The sequence below is a fragment of the Uloborus diversus genome, unplaced genomic scaffold, assembly GCF_026930045.1.
Source record: "Uloborus diversus isolate 005 unplaced genomic scaffold, Udiv.v.3.1 scaffold_750, whole genome shotgun sequence".
NCBI lineage: Eukaryota > Metazoa > Arthropoda > Arachnida > Araneae > Uloboridae > Uloborus > Uloborus diversus.
This window is the reverse complement of record NW_026558957.1, coordinates 61,450-87,620: the sequence shown is the minus strand read 5'-3', so window position 1 is coordinate 87,620 and position 26,171 is coordinate 61,450. Positions and strand designations below refer to the sequence as shown.

Below are 26,171 nucleotides of genomic sequence, written 5' to 3'. Positions count from 1 at the left end.
TCGACGGTGGTGCTGGCAGAGGGAGGCGGTGGGAAGATAAAATCACAGCACGCCAAAAACAGTCAAGTGAGAACAAAAAGCAATCGTGATTGCTCAAAAAAAAAAAAAGTTGTAATGCTATTTACAAAAAAAGCAGGAAATATTTCAAGGTTAAAATATTTTTTTATATTGTTTTGCCGTACTTGGTTATTGATTGCATCTTTCTTTCAATTATATTGCTACTCGTAAATTGCATTTTTTGTCATTTTCTTAACCAAACGTTCTCTCTTTTTTTTTTAAAGTAATGTTTCTTATAAAAAAAATAAATCAGTAAAAGAAATTTAACAACATTAAATATCTACAGAATACTGAACACTTAACTGTAATTTGTTTCGTAAAAATATAAATCCAATGATAAAATGAAGTTCTAATTATTTAAAAGGTTACTTTTATACAGAAAACATACATATCATAAGTGTAAAAATAGATCAATAATTTGCAATTAATAACTATTCATTAAATTTCAACTATGCTGTTGCTTTTAATGGATGTAATACACCACTGAACAATCAAAAGATGATTGAAAAGATTTTTTGTTTCAAAGTTTATGTACAGGGTATCTGTAATATTCAGAGTTTTCAAGTCCATGATTTTCCGTTGACAAATTGTGCTTTGTGAAAATAAAATTGCATCTGAGCTGCGGTTACCCCCCCCCCCTTCAATATACTTCTAAAAATTCAACTTAAAGCAAAATGTATTGAGCTAAGCTATTATTATAACTAAAAACCAATAAAAGCAACAATTGTTTGTGATGCAAGTTACATGGAAAAAGTAAGATCAATATATTTTTTTGCGATTTACAATGAACCATGAAAATTTAAAATTACAATACATTTTAACTTCAAGAAATTAAAAAAATATTTTTTATTCTAAGAAGAAAAAGAACCACACAAATAAATGGTTATGGTTATAAAGTTTCGGTAGCTTTCTAGAAAAAAAAATGTGTGTGTGTCTTTTTTCAGATTTGTATTTATCACTATACTAGCTTGCAAGTTAACTTGTCAGTGACGTCATTAAGCGCGGAGGAAAAACACTGAGTGAAAAGACCGCCTGTAGGTTTGTAAGGAGGATCTCCGATAAGACACCGCACTGGCAGTTGCCTGCTTGGCGAATTAATCCGCTTTGGCATACTTCAACGAGAGTGGAGCACTTGAGCCAAATCGCGCCAAACGCAGAATATCCGGAGATCGCCAACTGTTTGTGAGCTCTGATTGGCTGGTTCGTTCAGTTGCAAATGAATGTATGGATCCGCGCTGCACCGCTCTTAAAATTGAAAATATTTAACGATTCACAGAAATTATGACAAAAAAATATCCCTTTTGCGTCGGTTTAACTAACTAATCCGATTTCTAAAGCAAAGTGCGTAATTTCCCCCCGATTATCTGGCAAAGCGCAAGGAACTATTTCCTTCACTTGGCCGCAGCTCATTTCTCCATAGCCAAGAAAGCTTGCAATCGAGTATAAAAGATAACTTGCAGATATCCGGAAAAATAAACACACGAAACGAGAATGAGATGACAAACGTAAACAAGGACAACAGCTGCAGTTACAGGTAACTTCATTCCCCTCATTCAATTTTGTGATTGGCTGCCTCAAACTTCCGGCCATATGACGAAACGTCGAGCGAGGAAAACATTCGATTGCAACCCTACGCGTTTCGATCGAACGTCAAAAAGCAAGTTGAAGTGCAAAATTCGAACGATTCCGAAAACGTTCGAATTCGAAGGAGAATTTCGACCGTTCCTGATTCGATCGAACGCGTTTCAGTTGAATTCCCCGCTAAATCCTTGGCAAGATCCCGCAATGGGAAAATGAAATTGAGAAAAAAGTCTTAAGAAAGTTTACGTGGCTGCGTTTAAGCTAAGATAGAAGGGAAAAGAAAAAGAGAGAAAAAGAGAAAAGAACTAGTCAAGATCAAAAAAGATCTGGGCTAGAGTGGAGATTTTATCAAGGGTACTGTGACTGGATTTGAGTTTAGGGAGGGCGTTCTTGAGGTTAGAAATTATTTTCTTTAAGTTAAAAAATTGGTTGAGTTCTTTAAGTAATGAGACTATTTCATGGATATTAAACTCCTCCTGGGGGGGGGGGGGGGGACTCAGGTGAAGTTTTGGTGTCCGAGGACACTGCAGCATAAGAGGCTTCCCGCCTAAGGTTACTTTTGAATAGGGGCCTGTCGATCTGAATTTTGAGTTTGGGGAAAGCCTTGCAGCCCCTATAAGAGGCCGCATGATTTTCCCCGCAATTACTGCAGCACACTTTTTCTTGGTTCCCCAAGTTGGGGCAATTAGATTTTGTGTGTTCCCCACCGCACACAACACATCGGACCTTGCGATTGCAATTAACTGCCAGGTGGTTGAACCCCTGGCAGGCGTAACATTGTCTTACGACTTTGCGGTTACGGTATTTTTCAACCGTAACCACAGTGAACATAATGTTTTTGATTTGCATAAATTTAGCGGAATGTCCACTGTCAGGTAAGGTAATTTGGAATAGGGGGAGGGAGTATTATTTCCCCGTTTAGGTTGGGCAACTTTAATTGGAGAGAAATTTAATTCTTTGATGTGAGACGCAAGGTCCTCGGTGTTGGTACGAGTGGGAAGTCCTCGGATCACAAATTTCATTAGATTAGGGCCTTTGGCCCGCCTGGAGTAGAACTCCACCTGATTAGTTTTGAGATATTGGATTAATTTATTACGCTCAGTGGGATCGTCACAAATAATTAAGCACTCGTTGGTGCGGGTTAAGCTTCTAATTTTAAATAATTTGCAGTGGATGCTAAGATCCCTGACAAAATGAAAGTAGTCTTGGGGGGTTGATATAACTAGAGGGGGTAATCCCACTGTAGAGGGGGGAGGAGGAGTTTCCTCTGTAATAGGAGCATTAGCGCTCTTATCTAGGGGGGAAAAATTGTTGGAGATTTTTACTGGAGTCACAGTACTGGGGGGGGGGGGGATGGTTTACAAGTTTTCTTAGGGGAGCTGAATGGGGAGGTTTCTAGTTTAGCTACGAGAGCTTTACAGGGCTCAGAGAATTTAGGAGCACAATGAAGGAGTCTTACCAAGGACTCGGCGAAGGCTGCATCTTGGGCGCCAACGTCGCGGGTCTGGTAGAGGTCGTTCACTGCGCTCGCAATGGTGATTCCAATGTGTTTGGAGATGAAAGTCTCATCTCGGAGGTGAGTGAGGATTTCTTGGCCCCAGTTCAAGATCTGGGTTACTTCGGAGTAGGACAAGGGCGAGTCATAATCGCCCTCTTCATCCATGGATGAGTCATCATCTGGGACACAATCTGCCCAGGATTTAACATAATTCGTCTGCAGCGTTTTGGAAAAATCGAATGAGGAGGTAAGTGCCGGCGCTGGGTTCGGACAGAAGGGATTACTCCCGACCGCCTCACCGCTGACCGACACCGCATTCCTCTTCGCCACTCCTGCGGCGGGTTTCCCCTTGTTTCCTGTCATGAGGAGACGTCCGTCTCTGACGGAATCCAGAACGGGAATGAAAATGAAATGGAACTTCAGTCGTAACAATCAAATTCCACCTCCAGAGTTATGAATTGTTAAGCAGCACGCTCATTGGACGGCCATAAATCCGCGGAAATAAGCCACGCCATCTCAACCCTCCCCACTCCATGCCCCTGACTCTCCAATGACACAGGAAAAAGGGAGCGAGTCTCCCTCCCCTGCTGCATATCATATCAGATCAGACGAAAATGGCGGGAAGACCAAAACAGCTAGTATCAGATGTAAAATGAAAATAAACTGGGAGAAAGAAGAAACACAAAAAGTACATCAATTAATTACGCAGTTCAGACAGCAGATTTTGGAAAGTAATTGTTAATTTATCGTCAATAGTATTTTTTTTTTATTTTGTAGAAAAAGGGGGGGGGGGGGTGGCTGTTGAATATCAATAACAGGACTAGAGATTTGGGGTGAAGGACCCGAATTAGCGCGAGTTTCAATTTTATTTCTCCGGTTCTGGGAGTCAATGAGATTTTGTAGTTTTGCACAACTTCTAAAGTTAGCAAATGTTCACCCTTGCAGTGAAAACATGAGGGTGGTACGTTTGGGGGTTTTCGGCAGTCTTTAGCTTTGTGCTGCCCCGCACAAACAAGGCAGACGGAAGGTCGTGCATAACTAAACGAGGGGTGAAAAAATTCTTCGCAGTTCTAATACTGCGTAATGTCTTTTTTCCTCATTGGTTCAAGGGTGATATCGAAATTCCCTAATCTCTCAATCGATCAGATTTTATTCATTTGCGTCTTGATCTTTCAAATAAATGAGAAACAAGTGCAATTTGTTTTTTTCCTGACCAATTTTTTTGCAATTGCGTAACATGTTGGGGGACGAATCCTAGTATGGTTAGATTATCAGTAACCCAGTCCAATTCAGTTTGTATGGGTAATCCGCGGATAACAATCTTAATTTGTTTCTCTTCGGGCAATCTAAGCGTGTGGTTCCCTATGAAATTATCATCAAGGTACGTTTTTAATTTTTTTTATGCGCTTCAAAACTTAGCATGGAACACATAATCTCGTCATGTTTAATTTTGCACTTAATTGTGACACCGACCATTTCAGAAAACAATTTTAACCGACTATCAGAGTCTTTACCTTCATTTTTCATGAGACAAACAGTCTGAAGTAGGGGGAAAAAACCTACGAATGTCTCGAAAAAAATTTCGATATATAGAGATTTTTTCGATACATAGAAACAATTTTTCTATGTAATGAACATTGAAATTTGCTGGGATTTCGATATATAGAAAATTTTGATATGTGGAAGTTTGATATATGGAGGCTCGACTGTACTTCCTGCAATACACAAGCAACCAACGTGACCTTTTCCTCAAATCGGGACCCCTAAATTAAAATAGTTTTATGCAGGAGTTTTTTTTCTTTCTTTTTTTAGCTCTTAAAACTTCTGTTGCTATGTAGTTTTGTAGATCCTAAACCGATTGTGATTCTCCAAAAATATTTCATATGCTTTCTAAAATGCGTAGAAATTGATTGATTGGGAAAAATAAGGAAAAGGGGGAACCAAAAACGCTAGAAAAATCAGAATCTTTTTAGATTTAGAAAATGAAATTTCTGCAGAAGCTGCCGAATTTCTGCAAAATACTTCAAACTCAAGATAGAATTTTACTCAAATTCTGCAGTTCTTAAAATTCCCGACATTTTTCGCGAGCTTTCCGCCGAATTATCATAATTTCCGAGAATTCTTAAAGAAGTCTGCAGAATTTGCAAAAGTCTTTCTTGAGTTGGAAGATATCAGCAGAAAAGCTGCAGTTCCTGCAAATCTCCACAGAAATCTGTAATTTTTGCAGAAAATTCGAGTTATACTCTCACATTTGAGCAAAATTGTTCTGCAGCTCAGACGTCTGTTCTGCGACGTACGTCGCAAATTTAGTAGTACAGTGAAACCTGTGTAAGTTGACCACTTGCGGTGCAGTACTTTGGTGGTCAACTTAGACAGGTAATCAACTTATAAAGGGGATAATGATTTTTTTTTTTTTTTTTTTTGTCATTTCTTGCACCATGTCATTTTTTGACTGTTCAACTCACTTTCATTGTTTAACATTACTTTGAAACAATTTAAAATGTTATTCAAATATTTTTAGAGGTTATTTTTCTCAGAATGACGTATAACGTGTCATGTAAATTTAAAATTTCAGTAAATTGATGAAAAAAAATCATTGTTTATAAAAAGTTATTTGATATTAATAGTTCGAAAAATTCATAGCTAATCAAAAATAACAAATTTTTCTCTTATTTTTTTTCTCATATACATTTAATACATTTATAATCATGATGATCTACTTTTCAACAAAATAACTCCTTATTGAAGTTTGGCGCACTTATTAGACACTAGTTTTGGAAATTCCATATGTGTTAGCTAATTTTCTCTGGATTTCTCCTTCTTCAATTAATTTTACTATTTCATACTTTTTATCAATCTCGAGTTCAACTAACTTTCTTTTTGAAGCCATTTTATGTAAAACTATAACACAAAGAACAACAAGCTGGACTCTCCTAGTTCTAAAAGGCAGTTGAAAATGAAAATGTCCTATTTCTTAATCCCTTGCACTAGAAATACTGCAATGCAAGTAACTTTTACTCTAGCACAATTCCAGTGTTGCCACAAAATATTGAAACTGGTAAAATAATACTTTGTACTTTTCTACCGACACATGTTTTTATTGAACAGAGAGTACAAAAGGTAATCTCAAATAGAACAACAAAAGAAAAACAAGTTTGGAGAATAAAAGGGTTCTTAGTAGTTTTCCAATGTGGTTAAACTCAAAAGGAGATTTAGTTATGCTGCTTTTTCATTTAGTTGGTAAAATGCTGATCTGGCATCAAAAATATTCTTGGAAAGCTATAAAAAAAAATTATAAAATAAAATAATTTGCTAAATTAAGTTTAAAAAAAACAAACCAAGTGGTCAACTTACAAAGGGTTTTTTCAATACTCCAAACCAAATTTGGGGTACATTAGTGGTCAAGATAGACAGGTGGTCAAGATAGAAAGGTGGTCAAGTTACAGAGGTTTTCCTTCATTACACAAGATAGGGCTAGTTCCGCTCCTGACAAAAGCGGTCAACATAGACAGGTGGTCAACTTACAAAGGTGGTCAACTTTACAGGTTTTACTGTATTCTGCTTTGGGGCTTTCCTGAATTTTATCCTCTCGACGTTTCTCCGAGCCCCGGCACAGCTGAGCAAGTGTGAAAATGGCGCAACGTGTTCCTACGGCCTGACCAATCTCTTCCGATTCACCGGAGCAAGGAAAGGAGCCGTCTCCTAGCCCCGTCGGAAAAATGTCGGGCTCCCTCGCCGGAAAGATGTGATTGTGGCCTATGGGGCCCTTAGAATTTGTGCATCTACATACCTGCCAACCTCCGAGAAAAAAAATCCGGAAGATTTTTTTATTTTTATCCACGAGATTTTAACGCAAAATAAAATCAAACAGGACACCTACCCTCTTTACATTTAAAAATATATTAGTTATGAATTTCATATCAATTGAACTTACTTTCGTTTAGTAAATATTACTTTTATTGCTTTCTTTAAAAGTTTGGAAATAACATTTGGTACTCATCTTAAAAAAAGAACGAAGCAAAAACAGCTCGAATTGAGAGAACGAGAAGATAATCGGCGCCGAAACTGTGCCCCTAGTTGCCCGCCGCGACGCTTGCTTTGATTGGATCCCGATGAAGTCATGCGCTGTATCACTCCGTGACGTCATCATCTTGCCTCGCTGCTTCTCGTGCCATTCTCCTACGGCAACCTTTCCTTGGCGACTTGGCCTAAAACGCGGTGCCGCGTTCCACAAAAGTATTGTTAGCGCCAAAATTGGCGAGATAATTATTTTTCCTAAGACGGAAAAGGACATAAAAATCCGTAAAACTTCCGGGAAATCCGGAAGGGTTGGCAGGTATGCATCTAGTGTGCGTGATCCTCCAAACGAGGGCTCGTAGAGGTCGATTCTACGGCCAGCAGCATTGATCGAGTTATTGAACTACGATCGTTTGGGTGAGGTTGAATCCTTTTGCACATGTATATTTTTTGCCATGTCTTTTTTAACCGGGATAGTTCTATATGATGTTATATTTTTAATAGTACTCATTTAAGGTGTGCACCTCATTCAAGTATTTTTAATTGTTCTAATGTCTCCTAGAGAGAATAAAGGAAGTGTTCTTTTTCTAACCTAACATGTTAATCGATTTTTGGTGCAGCCAAGTTCACTACTCTGAACTCCTGTAACCAGGAGCTTTTCCAGTGTTCCCTTGCAGCTAGCCGAATAACGTCCCAAAAATTCTAGGACTCGGTCAACGCTCCACTATACGATCACGTTTGCCCCTTTTGATGCATCTTTGCTGTGTAGCTCAACACATTAAGCTTCATACCCATCAGGCCCCCATCCATTTTACAAATATACAGCACTGTTCATTCTCATTGAAATTTACATTGTTGGAAATAAAAAAGGTTTCTGTATTTTAATACACAATGCATCTTTTTCTGTGCATTATTGTCGACGTTGCCCTAACTTCTGTATCGAGTGTCACAGAATTCCACTGGCAACACTTTGACGAAGCGTTTCACCCCTTTTTCGACTTCGTCGTTGCTCGGAAACGTCGGCCATCGAAGCGTTCCCTAAACTTAGGAAACAAGTGGTAGTCGCTAGACTCGAGCTCTGGACTGCACTCGAGAACGGAGTGCTCTGTTGACTGTCATGTCCCACTCTGGCGGTGGAATTTTGTGACACTCGATACAGAAGTTAGGGCACCGTCGCCAATAACGCACAGAAAAAGATTGTGATCTTTACTAATAATAAAGCTGAAAGTCTGTCAGGATCTCTGTGACGCGCATAGCGCCTAGACCGTTCGGCCCGATTTTCATGAAATTCGGCACAAAGTTAGTTTGTAGCATGGGGCTGTGCACCTCGAAGCGATTTTCCGAAAATTCGATGTGGTTCTTTTTCCATTCCAATTTTAAGAACAAAATTATCATAAGATGGACGAGAAAAAAACGAAATTATCATTACGTGAAACCGTAACCAAGCCAATTGGCGAGAGAATTCACCATACATTATTTGTAAATATATAGGTGAACCAAAAGACCTTTTAATTTGCTATTACGGGCAAAGCCGTGCGGGTACCACTAGTTATGTATAAACTTAGAGAAGGGTTTCTTCTTTCGAATAATGTAAATTTCAATGAGAATGGACAGTGCTGTATATATTCGTAAAATGGATGGGAATATTATTTTTGGATCGACCCTCGTACATGAATTTTTAATGACTTTCTTCTGCAACCGAACAATGACCGGATAATCATATTCGGTCAAGATATCGAATTTCCAGCAAAGGCATCCCGTAATTCTCCTCAGCCATCCAACTCCCTGACCCTCGTTGACGTCAACGCTGTTGCTGGCCGAAGACTAATCGGTCAACAAGCGAAAAGAAACTCCATTCCGGATTTGAACTGTGACAGAGTCATATTGACTACTATAACCAGGGCCGGATTTGGAAGGGTTGAGGCCCCGGGGCAACGAAGGAGTGGAGGCCCCTAATCAGGGTTCGAAAAGACCATCATATTTTTGAAAATATCCGATACTTTGATATACAGTAAACTCCCGATTATCCGCGGATTAGGGTGGCAATGTAACCGCAGATAAGCGAAACCGCGGATAATCCGAATTATAAGTAAAAAACAATACTGGTGTATACAATAGCTAAAAAATAGGAATAAAACTCACACATACAGAAAAATTATTGGAAAAACAATAACACTGATTATAAAAAATATATGAAAAAGCTAAAAACATGCAATAACATAATCCAAGTCACCACCGTTGAAGAAAAAAAAAAATTGTTAAAAGTCCCGCGGATAATCCGAACTGCAGATAATCCGACCGCCGATAATCGGGAGTTTACTGTATATCCGAATATTTTCATATATACGTATATATCCGATATTTTCGATTTAAAAAATTTCCATTCAAGTCATTTCGTCAAATAATTTTTACATTTTTGAGCTCAAGAAGCGAGCAGTTGTAAGGACGACTTGCAAAGTTAACCATTTTTCGGATTTTTTTTTTTACTTACTTTATTTCTCTTTAACTCATAGGTGCAAATTAGAAATTAAATGAATTTTTAAAAAAAAAAGCCATTGAAATGCTCGATCAAATAAAAAATTGATAGTAAATGGATACTTGCAATCGGGGCTTTCTGATATATCGATAATAATATTTTTGTGCAAGCATTCTTTGTAGAAATACAAAAAAAAAAAGACTAGGAGAAAAAACGTAAAATTTGCTGACCCGTGAAAGTTAGGATATTTTGTAAAAATTTTACTGTGGGGGCCCCATTGTTGTGGAGGCCCCGGGGCAGTAGCCCCGCCTGCCCTCCCCTAAATCCAGCCCTGACTATAACCAGACTTAGGACAAATCACTTAAAGGGGATGAGGATTTCTGTGGACGGACAGCGTAGTTACACCAACTTTTGTCCTCATTGCCCAGATGACATCCTGCTGTCTCGTCAACACATCTTCAGCTGCTTAGCAACTAAGGGTGCGACATCGATGCCGATGTTTTACTTTCGATGTTTATTGGACCATCGATGTTTTGGTTTGGATGTTTTTTCGATGTAGATGTTTTTGCATTTTAATTGAACATTATCATAAAATTTGCTCCAATTTTCTCGCTAGGTAATTAAGTTTACTTATGGAGTTGGAAAAAAAAAATCATTTTTTTGCACCCGTTTTATAAGAACAATCTTTCTGTGTGGAGGATAATTTTTGGGAACATCACTACAAGATAGTGGCAGATTAACTAGAGAGTGAGGAAGAGGTGAAATCTATTGGAAGAACCTGATACTGGTAGTCTGGTGCCAGAACTTGCAGTCTATTTCAAGGCTCCAGTTCTTAAACTAAAGGAAAATCCTATTCGTTACTACGGTGAAAATTATAACTTTAAAATTTCAGATCTGGTAAAAGTTGCTTTAAAGTATTTGATAGTGAATGGTAACTTCTGTTCCATCGGAAAGATGTTTCTCCAACTGGTGGGATAGTCTGTGAAAGGAGAAATTCTCTTGTGGGGGACGAAGTAAACAAACTTCGTTTCCTCCAAACTGTCAACACCAATATTCGGGGTTACTTATCCATTTCCCCCAACAAGTGGTCCCTCTCTTATTTGAAATTTGTGTTTAATTATCAACTAACAGTACAACACATATTTCTTGCTCTTAAAAATAATTGTTGGAATTAATTTTGTATTTTTAAAATAATTAGCACAACTTTTTCTCATCCTTCAACTGATGGTAAGTGCTATGATACATTTTTCCTTAGATTCTTTTTTGACGTAAATTTACTTTTAGTTTCATTCAGTTTGAGAATATTTCCTTATTACTATAACTAGTTTGTACTAACTGGTGCTTGTCTTATTATCAATTTTTGTCCTACTATAGATGACGTTGCGAAATGATTCTTATTAAATTATACTCATGATTTTAGGTTCAGTATTTCCAATATATTCGTTGGAAATACTGATTTACTGTACGTATTTTTTTGTATTGCAAGGGGTCTAAGGACCCTTAACCTTAAAAATTTGACTTTCTGGAAAAAATATATGTTATGCATAATTTGATTCTGAACAATTTGATACCTTATTTGTTACCATATGCCAAAAACTTTTCAAGTTATTGTAAAAATGCGTAAACTTTCCCCATAGAGATTTATGTTAATAGCAGCTGTTTAAGCCTCTTTTTCTCAGGTGCCGGTTTCTTCGGCTTTCTCGTTTTGCGCGCATGATATCTCAAAAAGTTTCTTATATATTTCCGTAAAACTTTTCATACCTGTTTGTCTGGTATATATTTATGATCTGAACCTAAATTTTAACTAAAAATGAAAGGTAATATTAAAAAATATATATATTTTTGCCCAAAATTTTGTAAAATTTTGATTATGACTAGTAAAATTTCAAAAAATAAATAAATAATTAAAAAAAAATAAACAAATTTAGGTTGAGGTGATAAATATAAACCAGACAAACAAGTATGAAAAGTTTTACGGAAATATATAAGAAACTTTCTGAGATATCATGCACGCAAAACGAGAAAACCGAAGAAACCGGCACCTGAGAAAAAGAGGCTTAAACAGCTACTGCTAACATAAATCTCTATGGGGAAAGTTTACGCATTTTTACAATAACTTGAAAAGTTTTTGGCTTATGGTAATAAATAAGGTATCAAATTGTTCAGAATTAAAATATGCATAACATATATTTTTTTCCAGAAAGTCGAAAAATTTTGAAGGTTAAGGGTCCTTAGACCCCTTTTAAGTTAGTGTAGTATATTCAAATATGTATGTTATACATTGATAAAAAGATCGACGTTTTAAAACATCAATGTTTGGAAACATCAATGTTTTTTGGTCGATGTATCAATACCAACAATGTTTTAATTTCTAATATCAATGTTTTTAAACACATCGATGTTTTGCATCGATGTCGCACCTCTACTAGCAATTCAGGCCAAACTTTTTAACATCGGCTTAGAAGACCCAGTGGACCTACTCTATACAGATAAGGCTGTCAAAGTTGCAAAGGCTGTCTATGACAGCTTCGGAGCCATATTAAATGCACATTATCATAGACCAGGGTTTAAGTTGGGTTCAAAAGCTCTTTAGCATTTTGCTAAAACTTTTCCCACAATTTTAGCTTTTATGCTAAAGTGTTACATATTTGCATATCTTTCTAAATGTCTCAGTGTTTCCATCTCCAGTTCAAAATAAAATTCTTATTTCATCTCTATGGCATACTTAAAGAAAAAAGTACAGCAGCTATTTTTTTTTTAAACGTAAAATGAAAAAACAAAAAAAAACTACATATTTGGTTTTTAGAACCTTGCACTCTCTTCCTCCTAATAATGCAGTTATTGAAAGCTAGTTATCTATGCTATCGAGAAGGACATAATGCCGGAAGACTAAGTGTTGGCGACTTCATGGTAATTTTAAAATCTTAGCTTAAGATTTAAAAAAGATTAAGTTGACTATCGTCATGCTGCTTCCTCTCTTGGATTATACATTGTTTCTCTCTCTCTTTTTTTAAATACAGTGATCTCTCACTTATACGCGACCAAACGGGACAACGAAGTTTTTGCGCATAAGTAAAATTCGCGTGTTAGTGAAAAACCCAAAAATTAGCTTAAATGCAATAAGTTAACATCAGTTATAGTAATACTAATAGTATACTACTAATACTAATGAATAAATTCGCACATAACTTCCATTTATACATTGTGATTTAATAAAAAAGCCAAAAAATGCGACCGTAGCGGAAACCAGTGGCGGATCCAGCCGATTGTTTTGGGAGGGGCCACCCGAAATTTTTGAACAAACTCCGAACTCCTCAGAAATTTTATTAAAGTGAAGTTTTAAAAGCTCAATTTTCGGGGTATCGAGACATTAGGTGAGGGGGTGGATTTAGGAATCTCCCTCGAAAATGTTTCAAAATTTAAATTTCCGAGTAATTTTTGAAAATTAGGAAACTAAAAACGCATTTTGTCTATTTTTGATGATGTACGGAGAAAGGTATCAGGTTTCGGGTGCTGGCCAAAAATACTTTTTGAAATTAAAGCTTAGAAACCAAAATATTCTGTCATTATACATTGAGAAGTTAGAAGAGGAGGGGTGCTCTTCTCGAGCTCTTCAGTTGTCCAGCCTAAAAATGCACCTTTAGGTAATGTTTGCTTTTACATTAAAGGAAGTGTGAAGGTGCTTAAATCCTTCTTCCAGGAAATATTTTGCTTTTGAGGCTCTAAAAATTCGATTTTTAACTATATTTATACATATTTTAGAAAGGGATGGAAGATTCGTGAGCTCCTCCAAAAACCTCCTTTTAAAGCTATCATCACGATATAAACTAGGGAGGTAGGGGGTCCTATCGAAAATCGTTTGTAATTGAAGTTCCAAAAAATTTCATTTAAGTTGTTTTTAAGTAAGTTAAGTGATAAGGGCTGGATAAGCTAGTTTCCATTGACATTTTTTCCAAATAAAAGACTTAAAATGCAATTTTTTGCTACATATCAAGGCATTTGTGAAAGAGCATGGGAAAAGGGGGTTCTCCTCCTAGTTTCAAAATTAAAGCCATAAAAACGAAAATTTAGGCTCTCTTTGGTCTTGTGAACAATAGGTATATTCTGAGAACAGCAGCATTTTGAGATTGTCCAAGTGTCTGCAGTTTGAATCGAGAAATGATGTAAAAGATGGAGAAAAATTTTGGAAATAAAAGTTTTGCTTTGAGGATAGGGACATAATTTATCTCCCAATTAAGGCCTATACTTCTTTTTCAGTAAAACACGTGTTAAATTTTGTTATCTTCTCATAATAGTTTTTCTTTTTTTTTCTTAAAGAAATTCCTACACAATCACAAGGCTTTGGGAGGGGCCATGGCCCACATGGCCCCCCTCTAGATCCGCCCCTGGCGGAAACCCTGTCATAGACACGTCAAATTTCCAAGGAGCAAAGCACCCACCAGGATGGCCAGTCTGACGCTGCTCTCTGCTCCGGAACATTCCACGGTGATGTCCGGGGGAGCTCCGAGGGAGGTCCTGATCTCTTCCGCAGAGGCTCCGGCATCCTTCCCCCCCACGCACACCACATGACTGGCCCCCAGCTTCTTGGCCACTTCTAGGCGACTCTCGCTGATGTCTGGAAAGAAACACGGTCATTCACAAGGATACTCACTAGGGTAATTCAAAAATATAGACTTTTTTTTAATTTCGGATTTGCATTACCTCTAAAAAGTTGTAGTTTACCATCCTCAATTGGGGAAAATTGAAAAAAAAAAAAAAACTCCAAGTTCACACCTTCAGTTCGAACATGAAGCTGAAAATTTGAAAAAATATGCTAAAAGTTGAATTTTTCCAAAAAATAATATTATTAGTTTTTTTTTTTTATATATTTTTGTAAGGCAGCAGCCGTAAACTGTTAGAATATAGCGTAGTTTGAACCTAAAAATTTCTTTTTATAGCCTTTACATAAGAACTTTGGTTTGCACGTACACTTTAAATTGCACAAACTCTCCAGAAATTTGAAGCCAAGTCCCAGGTCCCCTAGCTTATATTTAGGTAACTAATCTAAATTAAAAACTATTACTGACACAAAAAACTTGACATTTGTGCGACCAAAATTCAAGGAGATACTTCAGTTTAAAGTTTTTGAGGGACCACAGAAGATGAGATTTGGAACTTACGCCCTTTCAGAAGAATGGCAGGTTGTCAAAGTAAAAAACACGAAGTATTTACATTTTTCATTGCACAATAAACGCAAATGTTATGCCGTGACATGCAAAAACACACTGCAAAACCTCGAACAATTTGAAAACCACACACTATGCACACATATAATTTTTAACATTTGCTAACCACTATATTTTCCCCCAAAAGGTGTTGACGGCGAGTGAAAAGTGGTGTAAGTCACAAAACACTACGTTTCATATCTCTGTGAATATTGGTTGTATAAATTTAAAAATTTTTGTGTTGGAATTATTTTCCAATGGAGAATATTTCCCTAAATATCACCTAGGGCCCGTATAAAAAGTTATTATTTTTATTTTGACTCATTTTTATTTTTGCTTTAAAGTTTCAATGTCTGAACTCCGCATCTGATTTTGAACATTTTTGCAATTGGAAGTATGCATACAACTGTTACTGTGGCTGTTACGTTATGAAAAAATACAAAAAATACAAAGAAAAAAATAGTTTTAATTATTTTCTGAAAATTTTAATTTTTAACATATTTTTTCTAACTTTAGCCTCAGGCGCAAACTGAAGATGTCAACTTAGAATTTAAAAATTTTTCCCCAACTGAGGATAGCAAACTACAACTTTTGAGAGGTAACGTGATTTATAAATAAAAAGTTTGATGTTTCTGATCCACCCTAATACTCACATCATACGCGTGTCCATAAAGGAAAGATCAAGTGTTTTAAGACAAAAAAAAAAAAAAAAGAAAATTATGTTTTTAATTCTCTCAGTTGTAAGATTAGAAAATAATAATAATAAAAAAAAAACATAAGTATCTTTTCATTTGAAACTATTACCCTTTTGTTTTGAGGTACAGCTAATAGAAATAAATAATGTATAAGTTTAAAACTGATTCTCTAACATTATTTATGATTGCAGGACCGAAGGGTGAGTCGGGGGGGAAATTTATTTGATATGCTGTGAGTGCAGGGGGGTGGGGGTTGAGTTGATCTGTTTTTTGCCCCACAAAATGAAGTTTTTCATTATATTTCGTTTACTCTGTCGCAGGTTGATTTCAGCTGCAAACATGTTAATTATTATGAAGGAGCACTTTAGTTTGAAACACAAATTATTTTTATTTGATACTTACAACTAAAATTAACTTAAAATATAAAAGCCCAGCATGTATGCAAGTGAGAGACAGAACACGTAAAGGAGCAACTCGTTTTTAAAACCAATTTCATTAACTAACTTTTCTAAACTTTTCAGGTAAATGTCAAAATACAGTTGGACCTCCATATATCGAAGTAGCAAGCTGCCAGAAAAAAATTCGAGATATAGAAATTTTGATATATAGAGAAACAATCTTAAATTAATCATAAAATTCTCCTAAAATATTAAAATTCAAACTTAATTTTCGCCAACTGTAATGCCTCTTTATGTTCTGAATGAGTTTTCTGTAAGTTTCAGTACTTTTATTAAGGCTTTCCGATTTCTCATAATAGCAGGAACTCTGCTTGGGAAGATACTAAATTTACCAGAAATGACATTTTTGCGCCTTCATACATCTTCATTCTTTGGCTATTCAACTTTATCCGCAACCATTAGGGGATTCTCGTTTTGGCAACGTAATCGAGAGAAAAGTAAAAAATCAATCTACTTCATTTGAATGATTTTCACTGAAGCTAAAAAGACTAGGAATGATAATCAGCAGACAAACGGGATAACTTAAAACTGATTTTACTGTATTACTGGTTGCAACTAAGATTTGAAATAAACTTGAGGGAATTTAAGAACTTCGGAACTGAACAACGACTTAACTACACACCCCTCAACCCCAGGATTCCTTGTGAGTTTGGTAGCGACATTTAGTGAACATAATTTTCTCCCCTAACTTTCATTTTTCACGAGACAAACAGTCTATAGTGAAAAAAAACTTACGAATGTCCCGAATTTTTTCATACATAGAGATTTTTTCGATATATAGAAACAATTTTTTTATGTAATCGACATGGAAATTTGCTGGGACTTCGTTTTATAGAAAATTTCGATATGTGGAGGTTCGACTGTATATGCATATAGAATGCATGAAAAAGTAAGTCCACCACAACTCCAGAAAAAGAAAAATACTGATTCATGATGTCAAAGTCCATATCTGTAGCTGATGGATTTCCCAGTAAATTCGACATTTTTTATTTACTTCAAATATCATTTTAAATTGTAATCGGGGGTCCTATAAAACTCGGTTCTCTACGCATGGTTTTGATGTTGCTACCCCACTGGTCAATTTTTGCAGCATTATTTCCTACCCCCTCAGCTCATGCTTAAAAAATTGTTGAAATGACTGGCTAAAAACCAGTCTTATTTGCAAATGCAAATCATATGGCACTTTGTAACATTTTGCAATTATTTGCAAAATTCTACATTTCATATTGGTGGTAACAAAATCTTGGAAAAAAAAAAGTTCACTGACAATTCACTGATATTCCTTGATTTAGCTCCAAAAATTTCCCAGATTTTAAAAATTCTGGCAAGCAGTTGTTGTTTTGCAGTATTTTGTTTGAAAAATGAGGAAAAACAGTAGAATTAGACAAGGAAGACCTTTTTTACAAAAAAGTAAGTATTGTATTTGCGAAAAAAAATTTCACTCAAAAATCGACCTTAATTTCCATTTTGCTCACCCCCAAATGAACGTTGAGTTTTTTTCGAATCGACCACATGTGGATAAGTGCCAACCGAGTTAATTACAATGAGCACCCCCCTTTTTGGTTGCATTCGGATGTTTCTAAAGGGGTCTTTTGCACCTTTTTGGGGGGAATTTATTGTTCATTTCGATGCAAACTCAAGTGATGTTATAATTTGGAGGACACTTGGCGATTTATCGCCATTCTTTTGGTCGCCAAGTTTTGTCGCCACCTTGGCGACAAATTTGGCGACTTTTTCTTAAAAATCTGGTTTCAATGCAGCCATTGTTGGTGATATTTAAAGAGTTAAATCTTGAATCCCATTAAAATTGCCAATAATGGGGAAATGACATTAAATTGGAGTAAAAGGAAGTCATGTGATGCACACATCAGCTCATTTAAATAAATTTTGTCCGGCTCAATATTTAACCTGTGGCATTTGAAAACTCGCACTCAAAAAATGATTAGATGATTTTAATTAAATATTTCTGGATTAAGGTTTGAATGAAAACAAACCGATTTCATTTACAAGCCTTCTAACGAAGCTTAATAATAATCAAAAAACGAAATACAATTCCAAACACAGATGCAAAAATGTCGAGATCATCAGCTGTATGGAAACAAAATATTAAAATAGTATTAACAATTACCGACATGATCATCAGAACTTTTGAGTAAATAAAACGAGCTGATGTATGTGCATCACATGACTTCCTTTTACTCCAATTTTAATGTCATTTTCCCATTATTGGCAATTTTAATGTGATTCAATAGTTTACTCTCTAAATATCACCAACAGTGACTAAATTGAAACCAGATTTAAAAAAAAAATCGCCAAACTTGTCGCCAACTTGGCGACCAAAAGACTGGCGATATATCGCCAAGTGTCCGCCAAATTATAACACCACTTGAGTATACATCGAAATCAACAATGATTCCCCCCCCCCCCCCAAAAAAAGGGGCAAAAGACCCCTTTAGAAACACCCGAATGCAACAAAAAAGGGAGGTGCACAACTAAACCCCACTTGGAGTCCTTGTACCAAATTCCAACATTCTAGGACATACCATTCTCGAGTTATGCGACATACATACACACATATGTACATCACGACAAAAGTCTTAGTAATTAACTCGGGGAATGTCAAAATGGATATTTCGGGTGTTAATACGTTCCTAGGCACTTATCCACGGGTGGTCGGGTTAAAAAAAAAAAAAAATCAACATTCATTCGGGGGTTTCGGGGGTAAGCAAAATGGAAATTAAGGCCGATTTTTGAGTGAAAATTTTTTTGCGAATACAATACTTCCTTTTTTGTAAAAGGAAGTAAACATAATGAAGCATATCTGATTTGAGGTAATTTCACAAATTTTTACCAATTTTTGTTGGGTTTGATCTCGAGGCTTTGCTGGTTTGTAGCAGTTAAAAACAATTTCAGAATAAAAAAAGATTCGTTTGGCAAAAAAAAAAAAACCTTCCTGTCAAAATGAAAAGAAATATCAGGGAGGAAAATTTTCACAGGTTTGGTGGTTGAAAATTATATTTATCCCTGATACCTTTGAGAAAATTTTAAAATGCCCCTAATTTTCCCAGAAATTAAAAATCTCCTTGAGAATTCCCTGATTTCCTGGTTGTGTTACCACCCTGTTTCATATTGCTTGGGCATGACTGTTCCCTTTGACAGTGAAAAGCTACAGCGAAGTATTTTGATGTATCTTACCTGTGACTAGAATTCTTGTCGCACCCAAAGCTTTGGCCGTCAGGAGATTGCAGAGGCCGATGGGTCCTAGAAAAATGAAAAGGCAAAATGTACGTAATTCCCAAAACCAGTACTGGCACAACGAAAAGTACAGACAGAGCCTTGAGGATTCACCAAAGAACCTCATTTCAGCCTCAGAAAAATACAACTTTAAACAACACTTGAAGTAGATTAATATGTCACTGGTACTAGATGTGAAGAAAATGTAATGAAAAACTTTCTTTCTCATTAAGATAGAAAACATTGATAGAGCGATGTATCCCAAAGCAAAATACTTTGTGATATTCTGCAAAGTAAAATCATTTACCTTCAGAACATTGAATACAACTGTTACCATCGCGTAACACATTTTTAACTTAGTGAACCAAATTTTCCACGCAGTAATGTTAAAGTTCATGACATTCTTGAAAGAAAAAGCTTATGTTAAAAAACACAAGACTATTTATAGTACAGTAGAAGACCGTTATAACGCACAATTTGAGACCAGAGATTTTGCGTTATACAGGTTTTTGCGTCATATAAATCATTTCATAAATATTGAGACTAAAATTCAGAATATATCTATATATTAGCACTTCAGAATGAGATTTATCTGCAATGAGTATTAAAGCACCAATATTACAATTAGTCATTCACAAATAAATATGTTTCACAATCAGAAGAAAGTGAATTATCCTGCACTTCTGCTAGCTTCATGGTTTGCATAACAGCTGCATTTTCAAGAGCCATCTGGTATTTTTTGTTTACTATGAGTACTCATTTTCAATTTAAAAGCTTTGAAATAAGATGGAAACATGAAAAACTGTTTCAAAATTTAATTTGCCTAACAATTTTTATGTTTGCAAGACAAAACAGAGGGAGATTTTTAACTTCAAAACCTATTGCTTACTTCTGAAAAGTTGTGCAGTTTATAGAGTATTGCGTTATATAGGTCGGCGTTATAACGGTCTTCTACTGTATTTACATCAATCTTACTCAACTTCTACCAATGAAAAAATGGCCAAATACTTATTATGTCACCTTTATCTTAATCAATAAGTCTTATTCCATTTTTTACACTGTTGCCACAAGTCAAAAGTAAATTTTCGTTGCCTCAAGGTGGAAAGGATGATCATTTCTTGGTTTCAAGGCTTATCTCAACCAACATTTAATGAAAAACATTATTGTACAGGTAAAAACATGACCACTTTCTAAAAATAGATTCTGCACTAAAAATAAATATTTTTAAAAGTGAAAAGACCATAGATAAACCACAAAGCAGGTAGAAGGTCAGGTGCATTATTGGAAGTTTACTTTTGAATTTAAAAAAAAAAAAATATCCAGGACAAATTAAATTAGTAAAAAGTGGTTTTTAAATGAAAAGGCTCATTAAGATTGCGGGGAAAAGGTGGCCAGTAAGCTCAAAAGGTTTATTGCAGGGGTCAGAGTTCAAATTTAAAAATTCCAGGACAGTACTCATATCTTTACGGACGTCTTTCGGAGTTCATGTGAAACCTACAGTATACATGTATAACTGTCTAAATGCATGTTTAAAGAACGTAGTGGACAGGAAAACCTTCCATCAAGTTAAAACATACAGCAAAGCCTTGCTGTATTTATTTATGTGTTGCAAGGTTTTTTATTTATGTGTTGTTACATAAATAAAAGTTACATCAATAAGTTGTGTTGTTACATAAGTTGTGTTGTTACATAAATAAGTTGTTGTTATGTGTTAATTATGTGTGTTATGATTTGTTATTTATGTGTTGCAAGGAGAAAAGAGTAATAATAACTAACTTTTACTTCAGAATTCCAGAAATAATAATTTAACAAAAATAGAGATACAAGATTACGAGTTAAAAAGGCGCTGCACATTTTGGCGATTTCTTACTGTAAATGAATTGTCTGATGATCAACACTATACTTTCGACAATCATCAACGGAACCTATAGTATACAAGTACAACTATCGAAATGTGGGTTTAAAGAACAAAGAATCGACTTAACAATAGCATATTTTATATTTTTTCATGTAATTATTTCATAAAAATAGAGCTTTGAATTGGACGAAATGAGTTTTACTGTGGGTCTTCTCTTAAAAACTCGTTTATTTTCATTTTTGATTCGGGATAAGTAGCCTTGGCCTGTCCACCATGGCTAAATTTCTATATTTTAACTGTCAAAAAATGATGCAGCACTCCCCCCTTCCCCCCAGCATGTGTAAATCAGACTTGCAGTAAGAAGTAAAGGTATAAATTGTCCCCACCTGGAAAAATTTCCAAATCCACCCTTGCCTACTGGCATTGAAAATGCAAAAGAAAAGAACGTAACTCACCAGCCCCAGTGACCAGGACTGTCTTTCCCGCAGTGACTCTGGCTCTTTCACAGGCATGCACGGCCACAGACAAGGGTTCCAACAGGGCTCCTTCTTCCAGGCTCACGTGTTCCGGAAGCCTGCAAATGTGGAAGATCCAGCTCAAAAAAACTGACAAAATATTTACAGACATATACAGGCATCTCTCGTATAACATGGTACCAAATTTGTATTATAACACGGTTTCGATACGACACGAAACTTGAATTTAATACTTCATGGTTTTGATATAACTCGAATGTTATATTATAAAAGACGGAATTTCATTTTTGTTTAATACATTCTGTTAATGGTTGACAACTCTAATAAAATTTTATGGACACAGAACATATGGACACAGATATGGAACACAGATATGGAACATATTTTCTTCCGCTGTCTTTCTCTTTTTGAGTTTTCTCTAACAAAAATTCCTGTATTTTTGAATGCTGAGGTTTACAATTTGCCGGTCATTGTGAGAGGTTTCAATGGTCTTTCCTAGAGGTATTTTAACATTAGTCATATACGGGGGAAATTCGGTGCCTCAGAAAAGTGGTCGTTAATGGAGGTGGTCGCTATAAAGAGGTGGTCGCTCATAGAAGTTTCACTGTATATACTATAAAACTATAATTTTGTACACAACACAACTGAGATTTAAGTTAAAAAAAACTAAACTAGATATTTCTTTATAATAATTTAATAGTTTAAATAATTTTAAATATTCCCCTTTAACAAAAACTCATATTTGATTTTGAATGATGCTTCAAAAATTGTTTTTGCTTCTTGATAGATAGATAGCAAAGAGAAATACTACATTATCATCCGATCTCAGATATTGAGATACTATAACAGCAGCAGCGTAATCACAATGAATTTCTTAATAACACTAACTCTTCATTATTTAACATTTCTTAAAATCACTAACAAAAATAAAGAAACACTAAAATTTGTTTTACATACATATGTTTTTTTACATATTTAAATGGGAAGTGAATAGAACAAACCATTATTACACCATTTAGACATTAAGACAAAACATTGATTAAAACTTGCACATTTGAATAAAAGGGAGCGAAAACTTTAACATCCAATTAAGACTTCTATTCTTGCTGGTATTTACCAATCGTCAGCATTTCTGGTGTGAAAACTGACCTTTCCAATTTTTTTCAGAAAGCAGGAACTCAACTGATACCTTGGTTCTCAATTTTTTTCCTGATTTCTCATTGAAGAGGGGGGGGGGGGGGGCATTTATATTCAACATCCAGGTGTGTCATTTAGAAAGTCAATTGATATTTTTACTTTGAGTGTTTTTAGTGGGAGTGGTTTTCGTTGTTTCCTGATAAAATTTGCATTGGGAATTCACCCTTAGTTCCCTCTCCAACCCGTTCTTGGAAAAACTTCAAATGATTCGTTGGTTGGTTTATTTGATTTTAATGGCTCAAGAGCCCTTACTGCGCAAAACAATTCTTTATTTTATACATTTTTTCATTCAGTCAGGAAATGGTAAAAACAAACGTATTTTGCAGTAAAAGCCATGAAACTTCAATCTAAAATAAAAAGTCATTAAAAACATGCAAGCATTAAAAACATTTAAACAAAGTATAAATTAAGAAAAAACGGTTGAAAATAACTCGACAATAAACTTTTTGAAAACTAAGGAAAGGACAAAATCACATAATGAAGACACAAACACTAAATTAAAAAGGAGAAACAAATCTCCTGTAAGAAGGAGAACAACTTGAGATGGGGGAGTCCCCCAGCAACACTCCCAAAGATGGATTGAAAATCATTAATCTATTAATCAACACTACTATTAAGTCTCAATTTACGAGGCATTTCCGTGGAATGTAACCCCACGTAAAACGAGGGTCTACTGTATCCTGCACTTCTGCTAGCTTCATGGTTTGCATAACAGCTGCATTTTCAAGAGTCATCTGGTATTTTCTGTTAGCTGTGATAACTAATTTTCATTTAAAAGCTTTGAACTAAGATCAAAACACAAAAAACTTTCAAAATTTAATTTGTCTAACAATTTTTACATTTGCAAAGCAAAACTGAGGGATTTTTTGAATTTCAAAACCTATTGTTTACTTCTGAAAAGTGATGCATGCGATTTATAGGGAATTATCATTTAAAAGCTTTGAACCAAGATCGAAAGATAAACTTTCAAAATTTAATTGTCTAACAATCTTTACATTTGCAAAGCAAAACAGAGGGATTATTTAAACTTCAAAACCTATTGTTTACTTCTGAAAAGCATTGCGGCTTATAGAGAATTGCCTTATATAGATATTTTACTGTATTTTGAAAAAACCTTACTTGAAGCAGAAGTCGGCGGCATGGGTGTAGTACTGGCAGAGAGATCCGTCCACTGGAGGGGTGGCACAGAACTTGACCTCGTGGCACAGGTTGTACCGCCCAGACTTGCAGAACTCGCACATCCTGCATGGAACCCCCGGCTCAATGGCCACCCTGTCCCCTGGAACAGAAGAACAATGCAGTTTTATACTGCACTAGTGGTAGAAGCACAGCTTTGCCCGTAATAGAAAAATTAAAAGGTCTTTTGTTTCGCCTGTATATTTACAAATAATGTATGGTGAATTTTCTCGCCAGTTGGCTTGTACCGACGTTACGGTTCCACGCCATGATAATTTTGTAATTTACTCGTCCATCTTAGGATAGTTTTGTTCTTAAAATTGGAATAAAAAAAGAACAGAATCAAATTTTCGAAACATCGCTTCGAGGTGCACATCCCCCGTGCTACGAACTAACTTTGTGCCAAATTTCATGAAAATCGACTGGATGGTCTAGGCGCTGTGCACGTCACAGAGATCCAGACATGCTGATGTGTGCATCACATGACTTCCTTTTACTCCAATTTAATGCCATTTCCCCATTATTGGCTATTTTAATGTGATTCAATAGTTTGCTCTCTAAATATCACCAACAGTGACCCAAACTGAAACCAAAATGTTAAGAAAAAAATTTTGAAAAATCGCCAAATTTGTCCCAGGTTGGCGGCAAAACTTGGTGACGAAAAGACTGGCGATGTATCACCAAGTGTCCGCCAAATGATAGAGTTTACATCGAAAGTAACAATGAATCCCCCCCCTCCCAAAAGGGGCAAAAGACCCCTTTAGAAACACCCGGATGCAACCAAAAGGGTGCACAACGAGACCCCACTAGGAGTTTACGTACCAAATTTCAACTTTCTAGGACATATCGTTCTTGAGTTATGCGAAATACATACACATATACATACATATGTCACGAGAAAACTCGTTGTAATTAACTTGAGAATCGTCAAAATGGATATTTTGCGTGTGTATACGTTCTTAGGAACTTATTCACTTGTGGTCGGGTCGAAAAAAAAAACTCAACATTCATTTGAGGGTGAGAAAAATGGAAATTAAGGTCGATTTTCGAGTGAAAATTTTTTCGCCAATACAATACTTCCTTTTTTGTAAAAGGAAGTAAAAAACCTTCAGATTTAAACATAATTCATTCCCCCCCTGGAACAGAAGTAATTTGATATATTTAACAAGGTGGATCCTCACCTATCTGGCCCAAGTAGATTTCCCAAATAAACTTAGCTTCATACACACAATAATTTAAAAGTATGGTAGGACAAATGCTAAGTATGCCAAGCAATTGCTTTTTATTTTGTCAAACATGTACATTTTTGACTCCTGTATCAACCACAAAAAACATTATAGTAATCTAACAACTATCATAGTATATTCAGTAAATTGCCGCCCATTAGCCAAGGCTAAAGCAGGAATACATGAAATACACCGCCAGCTCAGTCATTTCCAGCCGAGGACTGCAGTTTCGTGCTTATTAGCACTCATCAGCCCGGCATAGGAAAGTGACTGAGTTGGAGGTGGAAAACCTCTTAAGGTAGCCAAGAGTGCCAAACAAACTGGTAGCTATTATAAAGAATTAGCGCAGGCCAGACGAGTGACCGAAGCAATGGTTCGGTTCAACTCGAGGATTGAAGGCAAGGCAGGTGTATTCAGTAAATTACCGGCCCAATAGCCAGGGCTAGAGCAGAAATACATGAAATACACCGCCAGCTCAGTCATTTCCAGCCGAGGACTATAGTGTCGTGCTTATTAGCACTCATCAGCCCGGCATAGGAAAGTGACTGAGCTGGAGGTGGAAAACCTCTTAAGGAAGCCAAGAGTGCCGAACAAACTGGTAGCTATTATAGAATTAGCAGACCAGACCATGCCTTGCCTTCAATCCTCGAGTTGAACCGAACCATTGCTTCGGTCACTCGTCTGGCCTGCGCTAATTCTTTATAATAGCTACCAGTTTGTTTGGCACTCTTGGCTACCTTAAGAGGTTTTCCACCTCCAGCTCAGTCACTTTCCTATGCCGGGCTGATGAGTGCTAATAAGCACGACACTATAGTCCTCGGCTGGAAATGACTGAGCTGGCGGTGTATTTCATGTATTTCTGCTCTAGCCCTGGCTATTGGGCCGGTAATTTACTGAATACACCTGCCTTGCCTTCAATCCTCGAGTTGAACCGAACCATTGCTTCGGTCACTCGTCTGGCCTGCGCTAATTCTTTATAATAGCTACCAGTTTGTTTGGCACTCTTGGCTACCTTAAG

General features: G+C 36.2%; 1 protein-coding gene across 1 annotated transcript in view; it reads right to left on the bottom strand.

Moving 5' to 3' along the window:
* Nucleotides 1-14,029: 14,029 nt before the first annotated feature.
* Nucleotides 14,030-26,171, bottom strand: part of LOC129233861 (sorbitol dehydrogenase-like) — a 38,165-nt gene continuing 26,023 nt past the window's right edge. Inside the window, exons 4-7 of the mRNA XM_054867791.1 lie at nucleotides 23,871-24,030; nucleotides 21,534-21,652; nucleotides 19,182-19,247; nucleotides 14,030-14,244 (exon numbers count right to left, since the gene is read on the bottom strand). Of these exons, the coding sequence (XP_054723766.1) occupies nucleotides 14,030-14,244; nucleotides 19,182-19,247; nucleotides 21,534-21,652; nucleotides 23,871-24,030 (560 nt within the window). The remainder of the gene's footprint in view (nucleotides 14,245-19,181; nucleotides 19,248-21,533; nucleotides 21,653-23,870; nucleotides 24,031-26,171) is intronic.